Source organism: Macrobrachium rosenbergii, chromosome 41, assembly GCF_040412425.1.
Source record: "Macrobrachium rosenbergii isolate ZJJX-2024 chromosome 41, ASM4041242v1, whole genome shotgun sequence".
NCBI classification, from domain to species: Eukaryota; Metazoa; Arthropoda; class Malacostraca; order Decapoda; family Palaemonidae; genus Macrobrachium; species Macrobrachium rosenbergii.
Window position 1 is genome coordinate 43,672,763 of NC_089781.1, and position 15,869 is coordinate 43,688,631.

At 37.7% G+C, this 15,869-nt stretch overlaps 1 protein-coding gene across 2 annotated transcripts in view; it reads left to right on the forward strand.

Moving 5' to 3' along the window:
- Ptp69D (Protein tyrosine phosphatase 69D) overlaps window positions 1-15,869 on the forward strand; it is a 752,166-nt gene that overhangs the window by 351,431 nt on the left and 384,866 nt on the right. For both annotated transcript variants that reach the window (XR_010849719.1, XM_067084316.1), the window contains exon 13: window positions 6,958-7,211. Coding sequence is in view for 1 of the 2 variants with exons in the window: in XM_067084316.1 (XP_066940417.1) it covers window positions 6,958-7,211 (254 nt within the window). In the remaining variant the exon portion in view is untranslated. The remainder of the gene's footprint in view (window positions 1-6,957; window positions 7,212-15,869) is intronic.

Genomic DNA, 15,869 nt, shown 5'->3' on the forward strand with positions numbered 1-15,869 from the left:
AAAGAAGTCAGAAGGAACTGTTTTTAAGCATTTGATTAACAATGATATAGAGCATGTGATTGCCTACTCTGAAGCACAAGCACAGTACACGTATGCATGCAATTACAGTTTATTTAACCATACCCCTTAGAAGGCTTGAGCATGCATGATAGCCAGATGACACAAAGTGACTTTTTTTTTCTAAGTACTAAGTGCCAGAGGAATTTGGCAATTCTGACTCCAAGTAAGGCCCCAGGTCACCACAACCATATTTCTGGGTTCGACCTGTGTCACCCAGTGAAATATCCATTCAGCACATATTTCTAGGTATAAGTATTGCTAAAAATACCAGAGAAAAAGCTAAACACAATGCCCTGTAGAGATCTCCAATCTCAAAACCCCTAAAAGTGAGGAGCCGTCACATAGCTCACCTTCTTCTCCCAGCCAGCCAACACCACAGCCGCCATCTTGAAACATTCCAACTTAGCACGCTTTCAGCACATCACCGTGTTTTTTCTTGGTGCTGTTTTTTTGTGATTTTCGATCTTACATCATGTCATCCCTTCCAGAATTTGCATCACCTAAGTTGAGTACCATCTCCTTTTGGTTTTTTCTTACAGAGGCATCTTATTTGACCTTTAATTTTTTGTTTACCAGGTAAATAACACTACGCCACCGATCGCGGCGGCATACGCCTCGGCCATGCTGGACCCTCAGTCTTCGCATGGTTTTAGTAGAAAGTTACTGCTAGTTTTTTCTATATAATTATATATATATACTCCTTTCATTTGGAATTTTATATTGTGAATCACCTTTTCGTTGGTAAGGGGTTGGGAGCTCTTATCATGATTGATCTAGGCTAGAGACGGAGGTTTTTTCCCCCTCCCTCCTTTCTGATCATAAATTCTCTTTTTCCTTGGTCCCCTTCCTCTGCCAGCGAGCAGGTACATTCTCCATGATGGTACTGTTATGCTCATGACCTTTTCTGATGTGTACGGTGATGGATGACATGTAAATCTTTGGATTAATTTTAATTGTGATTCAGCGTCAGGGTCGGCCATATTGGTCGAGCCCAATAGACTCATGAAGAGTTCTATCTGGGGCCCTAACATCTTCCCTGAGGATGAGGTCAATAATGTTCTGGCGGAGGCAACCAGAGCAAATCAGAGTCTTCGCTACAGAGTCTGCCGGACCTCAAGCCAGGGATAGGAAAAGATTCAGGAGGTACAGAAAACCTCAAGCCCAAACTATGCTCCAAGCTGTACCAGTCTCTCAGATCGGTCAGCCTTCAACCTCAAAAGCTCAGCCTCAGCAACAGTTTGTTCTGATGCAGCCGGCTCAGCAAACCCTTGCTTCTCCAACCTTCATTGCGTCCCCGGCTTTCAACGCTTCGTTTGAAAGCCAGGGGGCATTTCGAGGTTTCAACAGAAATGCGAGGGGAAGCAGAGCCAGAGCCTCCTTCAGAGATAGGTTTGCATCATGTCCTCTCTCACGGGGAAGAGGAGGCCGGGGTGGTAGAGGAAGTAAGCCCTCTCCTGCTCAATGAGTCTCCTCAGGTAGGCGGGAGGTTACATCTCTTCCGGGACCGTTGGACCTTCAGTCCATGGGCCCACAGCATAGTTTCCAAAGGTCTGGGATGGAGCTGGAGCAGAGGTCGTCCTCCGCCAGTCAGATTCCATCCAAAGCCCTCCTGGACTTTGTAAAGGACCTTCTTCAAAAGAGGGCAATAAAGAAAATGAGACACCTGAAATTTCAAGGCAGACTGTTCAGTGTTCCGAAGAAAGACTCCAGTCAGCAAAGAGTAATCCTAGACTTGTCTCGTCTCAATTTATACATTCAATGCGACAAGTTTCGCATGCTTACAATCTCGCAGGTGCGGACCCTACTTCCCGTGGGGCCGTCACCACCTCTGTAGATCTTTCAGACGCCTATTATCACGTCCCGATTATGAAATTTCTCTCCTTACCTAGGATTCAGACTAGGAAATCAAGCTTACTCGTTCAGAGTCATGCCATTCGGGCTCAACATAGCGCCCAGAATTTTCACCAAGCTGGCAGAAACAGTAGTCCAACAACTACGGGCCCAGGGGATCATGTTAGCCGCATACCTGGACGATTGGATAATTTGGGCACCCAACGCCAAGGAATGTCGGAGAGCAACATCCTTAGTGATCAGCTTCCTGGAATCCTTAGGTTTTCAAATAAACAGGAAGAAATCCCGCCTATTTCCGGAGGCTCGATTTCAATGGTTAGGAATCCAATGGGATCTGGACACACACAAATTGTCACTTCCGCCAGCCAAAAGGAGGGAAATAGCCAAAGCTACCAGGCAGTTCCTCAAAAACAAAAGAGCCTCTCGTCGTACCCAGGAAAGAGTCCTAGGTTCTCTTCAGTTCATGTCAGTATTAGATTTGCTGCTGAAAGCCAAACTGAAAGATATAAACAGGATATGGCAGAGACGAGCCAACAGCAGATACAGAGACAAGGTGTCCCTAATTCCGCTGGTGTTGAGGAAGAGGCTTCACCGTGGTCAACACTCAAGAGTTTGTCAAGGTCAGTGCCTCTCAATTTCCCTCCATCATTGGTGATCCACACGGATGCTTCCCTGAGCGGGTGGGGAGGATATTCCCAACACAAGAAAGTTCAAGGAACGTGGTCCTCTATGTTCAAATATAGTTCCATATCAACATTCTGGAAGCAATGGCAGTATTTCTAACTCTGAAGAAACTGCGTCCAACCAGACAGATTCATATCAGACTGGTACTGGACAGTGCAGTAGTTGTGCATTGCATAAACAGAGGGGACTCCAAGTCGAGCCGGATCAATCAAGTAATGATAGCAATTTTTTCCCTGGCAAGGAAACACCGTTGGCATCTGTCAGCTACCCATCTGGCAGGTGTCCGGAATGTCATTGCAGATTCACTGTCCAGGACAACTCCGCTGGAGTCGGAATGGTCACTGGACAAAGCATCTTTCGAATGGGTTTGTCGTTTGGTTCCAGGTCTCCAGGTGGACCTGTTTGCCACAGAGAGCAACCACAAACTTCCATGTTGCGTTGCTCCCAATCTAGACCCTCTAGCTCACTCCACAGATGCGATGTCAATAGACTGGAACAGGTGGCAAAGGATCTATCTGTTTCCACCAATAAACCTATTGATGAAAGTTTTACACAAGCTCAGATCATTCAAAGGTCAAGTAGCACTTGTGGCACCCAACTGGCCGAAGAGCAATTGGTTTCCTCTTCTTCTAGAGTTGAAACTCCGGTGCATACAAATCCCCAGGCCGAAGTTGACACAATTAGTACAAACTCGGACTGCGTCAGCTTCCTCAAGAATTCTGAATGCCCTAGCTTTATGGACTTCATGAAATTTGCAGCTCAGAAAGATGCTAACATTGATCCTATTAACACGCTGTTCATAGAATCAGACAAAAGGGAATCTACCCTCAGACAATATGACTCAGCAGTTAAAAAGTTAGCATTATTCCTGAGAGAATCTGAAGCTCAAGAAATGACCACGAACCTAGCAATCTCTTTCTTCAGGTCATTATTTGAGAAAGGACTGGCCTCTAGTACTATTACTACAGCAAAATTGGCTTTAAGAAAAATATTTTTACATGGCTTCAATATTAACCTTACAGACTCATATTTTTTGTCAATTCCTAAAGCATGTGCTCGTCTTAGACCAGCAACCCGTCCCCACACGGTTTCCTGGTTCTTAAATGATGTACTTAAATTAGCATCGGACACTGATAATGAACGGTGTTCATATTCGAGTCTGTTAAGGAAAACGTTATTCTTAATTAGCCTAGCCTCAGGTGCAAGAATTTCTGAACTGTCTGCTCTCTCTAGAGAACCGAACCATGTTGATATCCTCCTGTCAGGAGAAGTTCTGTTATCTCCGGATCTCAAGTTTTTAGCTAAGAATGAAGATCCACAAAATAGATGGTCCCCTTGGAAGGTTATCCCCCTTCCACAGGATCTGTCTTTATGTCCAGTTACCACTTTAAAGGCTTATTTAAATAGAACTTCTAATATAATGTCTGGCCCTCTTTTTGTTAGGGAAAATGGAGGAACCATTTCTTTAAAGGCCATCAGGCAACAAATACTATATTTTATAAAGCAAGCAAACCCGGATCCAGTACCTAAGGTACATGATATCCGAGCAGTGGCCACCTCCACTAATTATTTTCATAATATGAATTTTGATGACCTTAAAAAAAAATATACGGGTTGGAAATCACCAACAGGTGTTCAAACGCCACTACCTTAAATCTCTAGAGGCTCTAAAATTTTCCACAGTGGCTGCAGGAAGTATTGTTCCTTCTGCCTTAGAATAGCTTATGTAACCTTAATTTATCCTGTCCTTTATTCCTCTCTCGCCTGCCTGCCTCATTTACTCACCATGCCGTCTATCTTAGGTCAGGCCTGCTTCACAGCCTGACTCCTGACCGTTTTGTATATTGTAATTGTTTCCCTTTTGTTAACCTTAAGTGTCTTGGTGTTACTAAATTTTGTCTGTGTGCCCTATATTGTTCATCATGTTTATTATTACTACTTTGGGTTATTAAAACACAGTAATTTTCTTATAGTTTTTTTTAACTCCATTAAAGTATTTCTTAGAGGGCTCCACCAAGCTTTTGTATGACTGTTTCTCTGTTATGATTTCACCGGGTGACACAGGTCGAACCCAGAAAAGGGATTTTGACAAAGGAAAAATCTATTTCTGGGGAAGACCTGTATCACCCAGTGACCCATCCCTGTTCTTCTTTCCCCCCCCTGAGTGGCATACCAAGCTTGGGGGGGTTGCTTAACTTGGGATGTTTCAAGATGGTGGCTCTGGTGTTGGCTGGCTGGGAGAAGAAGGTGAGGTATGTGACCGCTCCTCACTTTTAGGGGTTTTGAGATTGGAGATCTCTATAGGGCAGAGGCCTGTGGCAGTGGCAACACTCACCCTTTGTGTATACCGACACCATTAAATGACTCTCGAACTGGGGGTCGTAACCCTAGCATTGTGTTTAGCTTTTTCTCTGGTATTTTTAGCAATACTTATACCTAGAAATATATGCTAAATGGATATTTCACCGGGTGACACAGGTCTTCCCCCAGAAATAGCTTTTTCCTTTGTCAAAATCCCTTAATCTTCTTCAGGGTAAGATTACATAAAACTGACCACACCTTATCTGATACAGTTTGGTATTTTGATTGAAGTATTGCGTTTTAATGCATTGTTGTTAATATTTTCTTGTTTCAAGGTAAGATTTTTTGCTGTGGGTAATTAGTTTATTTTGTTTTTATGTTCATACCTATACAGTACCTACATGAGCATAACGTTACGAAACGTGACACATATCCTCCTCCTTTCTCTCTCTCATTCTGTGGTATGGTAATTTTTACTAACATTTATGTAATGCAGTATAGTATTGTACTTGATGCAATTATTTATTGTTTCCTTTTGAGTCTGTGTGCATGTATATACATACACACAGATTATAGTAAGGTCAAATACACCCTTACTGTTCCCCCCTCTTCTCTCTGGTCCAGTACTTAAACTGACATTATTTTATGCAGTTCACTACTGTACTTAATACAATACAGTTATATAGTTGTATTTTCCAGTCTGTATATGTGTGCATGTGTATACATATGCATATCCATTGTGTTAAAAGTAAACTGCACACTTTACGTTTTTTACCAACTTTCTTCTGTTCAGAGTTCCCATGTTAAGTTACTCAGTTAATAAAGAAGGATGGAAGAACCTGTAGGTGACTAACCCAACTATGTTGGGATGGAATGCAGTTATTAGAAGAACCATGCTATCAAAGCCCTGAGCTGAATCACCTCACCCCTTTTTCATATGGTGAATAAAGAAGGATTGAAATGACTTAACCTAACCATGTAGGGCTGAAATGCAGGATAAATGCTGAGAAGTATTTAAGCATTAGAGGGCCCTTGCTTTTCACTAGGGGATATATAGGGCTAGGAATTAACATACCACTACTGACACACTCTGCATCAAACCTGTTCAATCTCATAGCAATAATATCTTAGGAACTTTGTCATTGATGACCACCTTATAAACTTGAAAACTTCTTTGAAAGAAATGTTTTCAAATAGCCAGTGAGTTGCCTACCTTCTGGATGTCATACAACTTAGGGAAGGAGTGAGGGTTGTTCTTTATGATTAATGGTGGGGTGTAAAAAAATCTGGGACATTAGTTCTAGGTAAACCTGGAGTGATTTGACCTGGCAGAATGTTTTATCATTTGTAATGCTGAGTTCCTCTTCAACTGATCCTCATTTTTGGCCAGGATTGATGGGCCAGAGAACAACAGCAGTGATGGTTAGGCATATATGTAGAGGTGTTGTTCCCTATCAAAGAGAGCCAAGGTTACTGAATCAGGTTCGTGAAGCAAGACAATCAATGAGACAGCCTTTTGAAGCATGTGGGTCATGGTCACATTGGGAGAGCTGAATTGGGAATACAACAGGAGTCATCGGGTCTTATTTAAGACTCAGGTAATAGGATCCCTTAAGGAGCATGTCTTTGCAGTGCAGAGGACTGGAGGAGGGAGCTAAAACTTCAGTATTGGAATGTATGCCAAACACATAGTGTAAAGGCGCTGAAAGCTCAGTCTTGTGCATTGTAATTGTGATGACAGGAAGACACTGGTCCTCAAACAGGTCAACCAGAAAATTCCCTAAAGTTTTGATCTTAATTTCAACTGGCCTCTCCATGTAGAGGTAATCAATCCATTCCTGCTGTATGGAGTGATATTGTGAGATAATTGAAGTCAGTACTCCCAGCACTAGGTACCTAGCAATCATTTTAATGGTGTAAACTTGATTACCCAACTCTTGGCAAACACTAAGTTGTTTGTCATCATAGTTAAAGTAAGAGGCAGTATGCATGAAATGTGTTGTATATTATATACTTGAGGTGTAAGAATATTGTTTTGATTGAGGGTAGCTTTTTTTTCAGGTTAAGTATCAAAGATAAGTACCTGCTTCTTGGTGATGGAAAAGTTGTTGGTAATTGGTCTGGTGGATGTGCTGCTTGTCATGGAGAAATTTCTCCTATTGCGGAAGCTGCGACATCTCGTAGTAGTGAACTGCGGGTTGCTAGAGCTATTACCAGAGGCTCAAGGCATCTCTTGTCATTACAAGCAACTACACCAGTTGAAGATGGCATTTTGTCCCAGGAGGCTAACTATACTGGTTTTGTCGTTTTATCAGGCAAGTGTTATTTAAAGTTGTTGAAAAATGTCTAGATAAGTGGTTTTACAGTTTAGTTTGAAATTTATGAAGATACCTCAATGAAGAATTGAGCTTCTAAGCAGTATTAATGGTAATTTATTTTTGGACATATATATATTTATCCCACCATAACTAAATTGTGTTCACTATCATTGGTATAAAAATGTTATGTATTTTTTATTTGAAAATTTTATTGTGCTGCTGAATTGGGTCAGAAGTTGCTTGGATGATTTTGTAATAAAATTTTTGAGTGCTGCAAGAAACATGTTTGACATTACTTAAACGTAGATGCAGCAGTGTGAGCAGATCTCATTTTGATGTACAGCTATCTGTTCTGTCAAACCAGCCTTGGGCAGTTCTGTCTTCAGTAGGGAATATAATTAGTATGGGAAAAATTGTAATGGAAGAGAATAGGTTATGTTGATATATCACAGACACTATGTTGTGATGTACAGTCTGCCAAAGAAGAATTGGCGTAGTTTCTTTATTCATCGTTCGTTATGGAAATATTGCCATTTGCAGGTGCCAGATTATTGCTTTTCAATCGTGACAGCCTAAGAAGCATTTGGAATTTGTCTTTGCTTCTGCTCGAGTCTATTGTACAGCACTGGCATGTCGTCATTCGTCACCTACAGCCGATAAATAATACATTAAGCCTGTCAATATGCTTTAGTAGCAAAGTGTAATTCAACTAATTTTGTCCTTTGATCAATAAAATAATTGGCATGACACATTTAGTAGGCCTAAATGTGACTTCTGAATCTGACACCTGATTATCCTACTGTTGATCTATTTTCAGTAGTATATCTCTCGGATGTGTCATGTGACTGAATATTTAAATCGACAATATCTATATTAATCTGCTTTACTTGATTATTTCCATTATATTCTTTTTTATTGGCCATGTTCTCCTTTTTAATTATTCTTTTCATTACAGCTTAACATAATTTACTCAGACCTAGCTATCTCATGTCAAAAAGCAATCATCAAATGAATACAACTTTGACTTTTAAAATTTTAATCTAATTCCTTGCATGTCATCCTGTTTCATCAGCAGACGTTGGAAAGCTGTGGGAGTCAAAGCATTCTTGGGTTAATCTTGATGTAGCTGCTATTCATTTCTTCTAAATAGAAATTAATTAGAATCAGTTTCACACGTATGCCTAGACCTATTGCCATGAGCATATTATACGTAGCTGAAATATATATATATATATATATATATATATATATATATATATATATATATATATATATATATATATATATATATATATATATATATATATATATATATATATATATATATATATATATATATATATATATATATATATATATATATATATATATATATATATATATATATATATATATAATATATATATATATATATATATATATATATATATATATATATATATATATATATATATATATATATATATATATATATATATATATATATATATATATATATATATATATATATATATATATATATATATATATATATATATATATATATATATATATATATATATATATATATACATATATACATATATACATATATACATATATATATATATATATATATATATATATATATATATATATATATATATATATATATATATATATATATATATATATATATATATATATATATATATATATACATATATATACACATATATATACATATATATACATATATATACATATATATATATATATATATATATATATATATATATATATATATATATATATATATATATATATATAAATGTTATGCATGTGTGTGTGTGAGAGAGAGAAAGAGATGAATTAAGCAGGAATTCAGTCATAACATAGGCCTATAAATATGTATAGATTCACATGAATAAGAAAATGTTGGAGAAGTAAATGAGCTGAAATGAAGTCAAATACATAATAACAGTGTTAAACTAACGAGAATAAAATTGGTCACATTATATGAAAAGGCAGCAAAACTCATTAAAATTTTGTATAGGATCCTCGTGCATCTGGCACGCATCATATCCTATTTGGCATTGGTGCAATGAGGACTTCGCAAATGTTTGCTGCTCCCCTCTTTAGCCTAATTTTTCCCAAATATCTATCGCATGCTTTGTAAGGTTCTCTTTGGTGTAAGCACGATAAACCTCCCATTGTTGGGTCATGTAGGACCATAAGTTTTCTATTGGGCTCAGATCTGCAGGCTTGGCAGGCCAATCAATTCGAACCACTTCTGGATTCTGCTGGAACCATTGCTTTACAACCTTTGCATGGTGGACTGTAGAATTGTCTATAGCGACATATACCGGCATGGGATACGGCAATAATAGTTTTCGAACTAAGGGTGCTAAAATGTCCTGTAAAATTTAGATATACTGTTTGCTGTTCAGAAGCTCATCAGTGGCAATTAACACTCTGGTCCACTGGCAGCCACCCATCCCCCTAACCCAGCTGATATTTTGCCACTATGCCTTGCTATTTGCAGCACATCTGTCGATAGAAAATATTTCAACTGATAGACAGTTCAATGGAGAGTAGTTAGTTATAAGAAAAAGAGAGAACAGTAGTTCTACAACTTCACAAAGAATTATATTTTCTTCCATTTTTATATCTGTTATAACATAGACCTACCTTGTGAATTACACGCTATAAATGAAAATTATAACTTTTTCTAATAGTCTATAGGTATGAATTGAAATTATATATCAAGACAACTATACGAAGATAACTGTGCAGCCTAATCCCCATTAAAAACAGATAATTCCTGTGTGAACAGTCAAGTACATATAGTTACTGATCATTTCTCAGCCTTAGGTCTAGGATATATATGCAGTAATAAGGACAAAATAACAAAAGTTTCTATTTTTATTTTGCAACTTACTATGTATTATTTTCACGTTGTAGTCGAATTGCATTAGTTTTTTATATATAACGTAATGCACTCAAGTATATACACATATCAGTTTATGATAGGAATAAACAAGTTGATGTTAAAGGCAAGAGGCGTGCTTCATATTTTATGAATAAGTCAATTTAAATCTCACTAGGCTTACCTAGTTTTATATGGGCGACAACAATGAAGCTGTCTCTCCATGCGCATCAGACGTGAAGATTTTTTCAGCGCAGAAAATAACTGAATCCCAGAACGAAGCATCTTCTGGAGGATATTGCAGGGCAAATCCCATCCTTTCGTCTTTATGCTGTTGCATTAGCAATGGTTTCCTTGCTGGAATCCTGTGATGCATTCCTGCCCCGTGCAACCTATTCCGCACAGTCTGCACACATATTTGCAGTCCAAGCTGCTGTTTTACAGCAACTGCTGTAATCAGGGGTTGTTCTTTGACAGCTGCAACAATCATATTGTCTTATTCTCTTGTGGTGATTCGAGGAGTTCCACGTCTAGGCCTATTTTCTAAACTTTGCCGTTCTCTAAACAATTTGATCCATCCATGTATGGTTCTCTTTGGTGTATTAAGCCTTCTTGATATCTCTCTAACAAGAACTTGCACCAAAAACAGTGAAATAATTGTCTCACGCTGAGCAGGGGTTTCTTTGCCAGCAGAGGGTCCATCGTAAACGTGAAGGACGTGACAAAACAGCTGAGTTTGACCGATAAATCACGACATCGATAACAATAGTGAGGTCGCAAGGTTCACATTATTAAGTTTATATATATACATATATATATATATATATATATATATATATATATATATATATATATATATATATATATATATATATATATATATATATATATATATATATATATATATATATATGTATATCTTTGATACCATTTTTTGTGAGTTTCGAATGTTTTCTGTAAAATTTAACAAATGGAGTCGTTCAACTACCATCAACTTTATATTGAAATGATAATATAAGGAATATGTCTATGCGATACTGCTAGTGATAGCTGTCTCTATTGTTGCCGAAACGTGGAAATGTGGCCTCCGGTGTGGAAGCTTTGGTGCAGAAGTGGGGTCTTCATTTTACGGTATGCCACACCAAGTATGGAAAAAATGTCCACACTCTTTTTAGAGGTTTATTGTGGTCAGATATATTAGTTTCTTATATTTTGTTATTCATTGTCCTATAATCTCAGCCATTTGCATATTTATATATCTTTTATATAAAAATGACTGAATAAAAAGCCATCAAAGAATGGTTGTTTGCGCCGAATCATGAAGCAGCAGAAGTTGATCAAGCTAGAAATGTCTTGATTGACACGTTGAATGCAAACATCGGAGTGACAGCAGCTTTAGGGTTCCATCTAATTGTGGTAGCTTAAATCTATTTAAAATTGTTTTAGTAAAAGTAAAAAATTATTGTGATCAACTTAAGGGAAGTTACAGGAAATGATCTTTAGACTGTGAAGGAAAGCTATGGGTTAATTGACTTTAAAATTTAGGCTCCCATGAAGTCAGTGTTGTGGAAATGTGGCAACACTGTATTATGGCAGTGGTTGTGACTCGACATTTTTTATCACTTCGTTTCGTTCACATGAATTTTGTTATATGGAAAATAGTCTTGCGTAATAATATAACATGATGTTCTAAAGATTACAGCGACTGTTTCTAACGCCATTACATAAGATTTATTCCATCTTCAAACAGAAAAATATATTAATTAGGCAAGAATCGTGCGTCAGGCAGGTGATCGAAAAATTATGAAACTCTGGCAATTTTAATTTGGCCGACTGTACGTGTCAAACAAAAGAGAGTGTAGTGTGAACTGAAATAAGTAAATGTAAATGAAGCAATAATTATTACTTGCAAGCAGTGTACAATAATTTAGCATTATTTGGGATGAATCTTACATACTGTTAAAGATAACTTACATCTTTGTGTTGATAAGCAAGTGGGAATTCAAACAAAAGAAGATTGAATGGCTGTTCTCTACCAGGTGTGTTTCAAGTGTTTTAGCTCGTCAGAATTCTCCTTGCTGTCATTGTGTATAGGCACTTGTTGGTATTTCATGGTTTTGGCAGTTTGCTACTCTCACTGTACTGTACTGTACTGTATATTTATTTTTCCTAGGATGCCTTCCACTGGAATCAAGTCTAAGAATGTCAGGTATTGTAGGAATGATTACAGTATTAGCAGGATGTTGATTTTGTGGAGGCTGCAGGGGTATAAAGTTTGATCTTGAGAATAGAAGTGAGAAATGTAGGGATTTTTGAGGGACTTTATGCTTAGGGATGTAAACCTTATTTTTGTCTGTAAAAGATTAGTCTGAACCATTCTGGGTCTCCCCATAGTGTGCAATCATTCTCACTTTCCCTTGTACCTAAAAGAGTTCAGAGGTCTGGTTAAACAAATCATTTATAACTAACTAACTTTCCCTTGTAAGAGGTAAGGTGTCAGTGCCAGATCCTAGGACTGCCCTGAGGCAGTTGGTTCTCTTGGCGATGTGGTTCTGTCCTCTCCATCACCTGCCTCTTGTTTTCCACACTCTGAGTCTCGTTAACAGTGTTAGTCAAAAGATTGTTTTTGTAAATATTGATCTTATCAGTGGCATTTACTGTAGTAATGAGGTTGTTAGCACTGATAGGACTAATTAGACAGGAATAGACAGTGTTATTACAGGCAGTCCCCAGTTATCGGCGGGGTTCCGTTCCCGACAGCATGATGATAACTGAAAATAATAGCGCCGATCCTCGGTTATCGGCACCAGTATCCAGTTATCGGCACTGATAACTGGGATCAGCGCCGCCGATAACTGGGAATCGGTGTCGAAAATCTGGTTATCGTCGTCGCTAGACAAGCGCTGTAAAACCGGATCACTGATAACCGAGGCTGCCAATAACAGGGGACTGCTTGTAATAGTAATGTGTCAGTAGTGAGTTGTGCTTATTCTGATGTTACATTGACTCGATCATTAAACTAGTCTCTTCTACACCTACTTTTCATTCTAAATACTTTTCATTCTAAATCCATGTCTGCTATTCCTCTTTCTTCTCGGAATGCACCTGTTCAGTCTTTACATGCTACTTCTTCGGCTATCTATGAGTCTCAGTTACTGTTGTTGTAGTTTCCTTTTCTCTTAGGAACCAGTGTTGAAATGATATGGAGCAAGAGCACCGGTGTTACTTCAACAGTCTTGGGGAGTAAATCATACAGTTGCTACTTTACCTAAATTTTTATTTTCTAAATTTTTATTTTCTAATTGTATTTCAAGCAATCCACAACTAGCACAAGTCACCTCTGTATTCCAGTGGACAATAATTTACTGGATCAATCCCTACCTAACTACATACTAACCTAAAATCAGTCCTGAGGACAACTCATAGATATATACAACTTGATGATCATCAATTTTCTGTACACTTTTTCCCTTTAACGTGTCGACATACACAAAAAATTGAGTACATACAGTTACATCAAAAACCAACCAAACCTCTAGTACTTATAAGTCAAACAAAACAAATAACTTCTGGAATATTTACTCAATTGAGCTTTTTCACAAAAATGTTCCCCCAACATACAAATGAGATGAAGTAAAAGTCTTCTTTCTTTTCGAAGTGGCTACCGCAGAATTTTACAGTAAGGAAATTCAACTCTTAAATCAACTTTATTTTATACTATACTGTACACTATTTCTCACACAATGGTGGGAATCATAACAACTTCACACAAAAACAACCACAATACAGTACAGTGTATGAATTACATCTTTCCACAACACCCATTCTACTATTGTAGTTCATAAGATGTTCAAGTAATTTTTATGCCAACTTAATAACTGACTCTCTCAAATCCAGAGAGCTCCACTCAAACATCATCTGAGAGGGGCAGACCTTTCCACAACTCTTTCTTGCAGATAAAGGCTCATGATTAAATAAGGGCTGTGAACAGTGGCTGACACCAACATATTTAACAATAAATCTAATATCACAAGACCAACAAACACAGTTTGTTTTTATTTGATATTTACCATCTTTTAATACTACAGTATCCTCCCTCTTTTTAATCACTGTTCACACTCCTTATTTCAACTCTAATCCAAGCTTATGTATTTGCCCAAGTATTTACATAAAATTCATATCCAGCAAAGTATTCTCACGGGTTATAAATCAATACACTACTTTTAAATTATCAGAATCAGCTGTATCCTTACTACTCTCCAAACTGTCATACTTACTTTCTACTGTGCTACCTCTCAAGTCTATCCTATCATTACTGTCCACACCAACCTGATACTTGGCTAACTGTTCTAAATTTCCCCTACTAACTATCAAACAAGTTTCCTCAAATCCCTAGAACTCTTCAATCTCTATACTTAATTCACATAACACCCCATCAACATTATCCAATTCTTCCTGCGTGGTATTCACCCTTTTTAAATCATCATTGCCTACTTTGCAGAGATGTCTCCCCTTAATGGAAAACATACAAATACTGAATGTATGATCTAGTTCATTATCCATTTTCATTCTTTTTCCCCAGTGTTAATGGTCTCTATTAAAACTAGTTGTTTCTCTTGTAGCAAACTTTCCTCTGGCTTACTCATACCATCTTTTACTCTCTCTTGCCTGCATTCATTCACATTGTCAACCACTAACACTGAGGGTTCATCCCAACGAACTCTCTTCAGACTCTGTTTTCCTGACTCTGTTCTCCATTGCCCCCATTCACATCTTGATTCATACTCAACTTTCTACACACACTCCTGTTGCATGGCCTACTGTCCTGCATATTGCACACTTTGTCTTACACCTATCACACATCCAAGCAAAATGACCTGTCCATTTTAATTTTCACATATACCTACATCTTGCAGTTAACAACTTCTTGTTACTTGTCTTAACTTCCTTCTAAAACATATGACTGGCTTCACCTCTGGACATTTCCCTCACATGATGTCCTCCTTTACCGCATGCAAAACAGGCTCCTAATGTCCATTTACATTCGCCTGTCCTATTTCCTTCTTTTCCACACCTATAACATTTAACTTCTGTCACTACTCTTTTCGTAATAGTGACATTATTTTTGTCTACTCCTATGCCACTTAAATGTGATTCAAAACTCTCACTTCTACTTCTATCCACCTTTGTATATCTACCATTTCTCCTCATACTTCTAGCTTCCTGTAATCCATATTTCACATTACATTGCTGTCATTACTACAGTGCATATTACTTCACATATATCTATCCTCCCTACAATCTATGTTCATTCCATAATTATTTGGCTCTCCTACCAAATCTTTCTTAGTCCCGAAAGAATAGCCTACCACTGCATTTTGGTACGACCCATGTTCAGTCTTATCCTGCAGTCTGTGTACTCTCCCCACATATGCTCGCTTTTCGTTCCTCATATCTTACACATCCTCAAACTCAAAATCCTCCACCATCTAGCACATCATTCTACTTAAACTGTTCATTCTTCCATCTTAGCTTTTCCTTCTGCTTTACATTTATAAACTTTGCCACACAATGGGGATTGGTAGCCAAAAACTTCATCAACTTATTTTCATTAATATCATCATACCCATACTTTTTCCTGGCCAGTTTCAAGCCAAAGGGCATACATTGACGTACTCTTGTTCTTTCCCATTGGCAGATCGTCAGACTCATTCTTCCTTGTATACCTTATTCCCTCTTTCACTCTT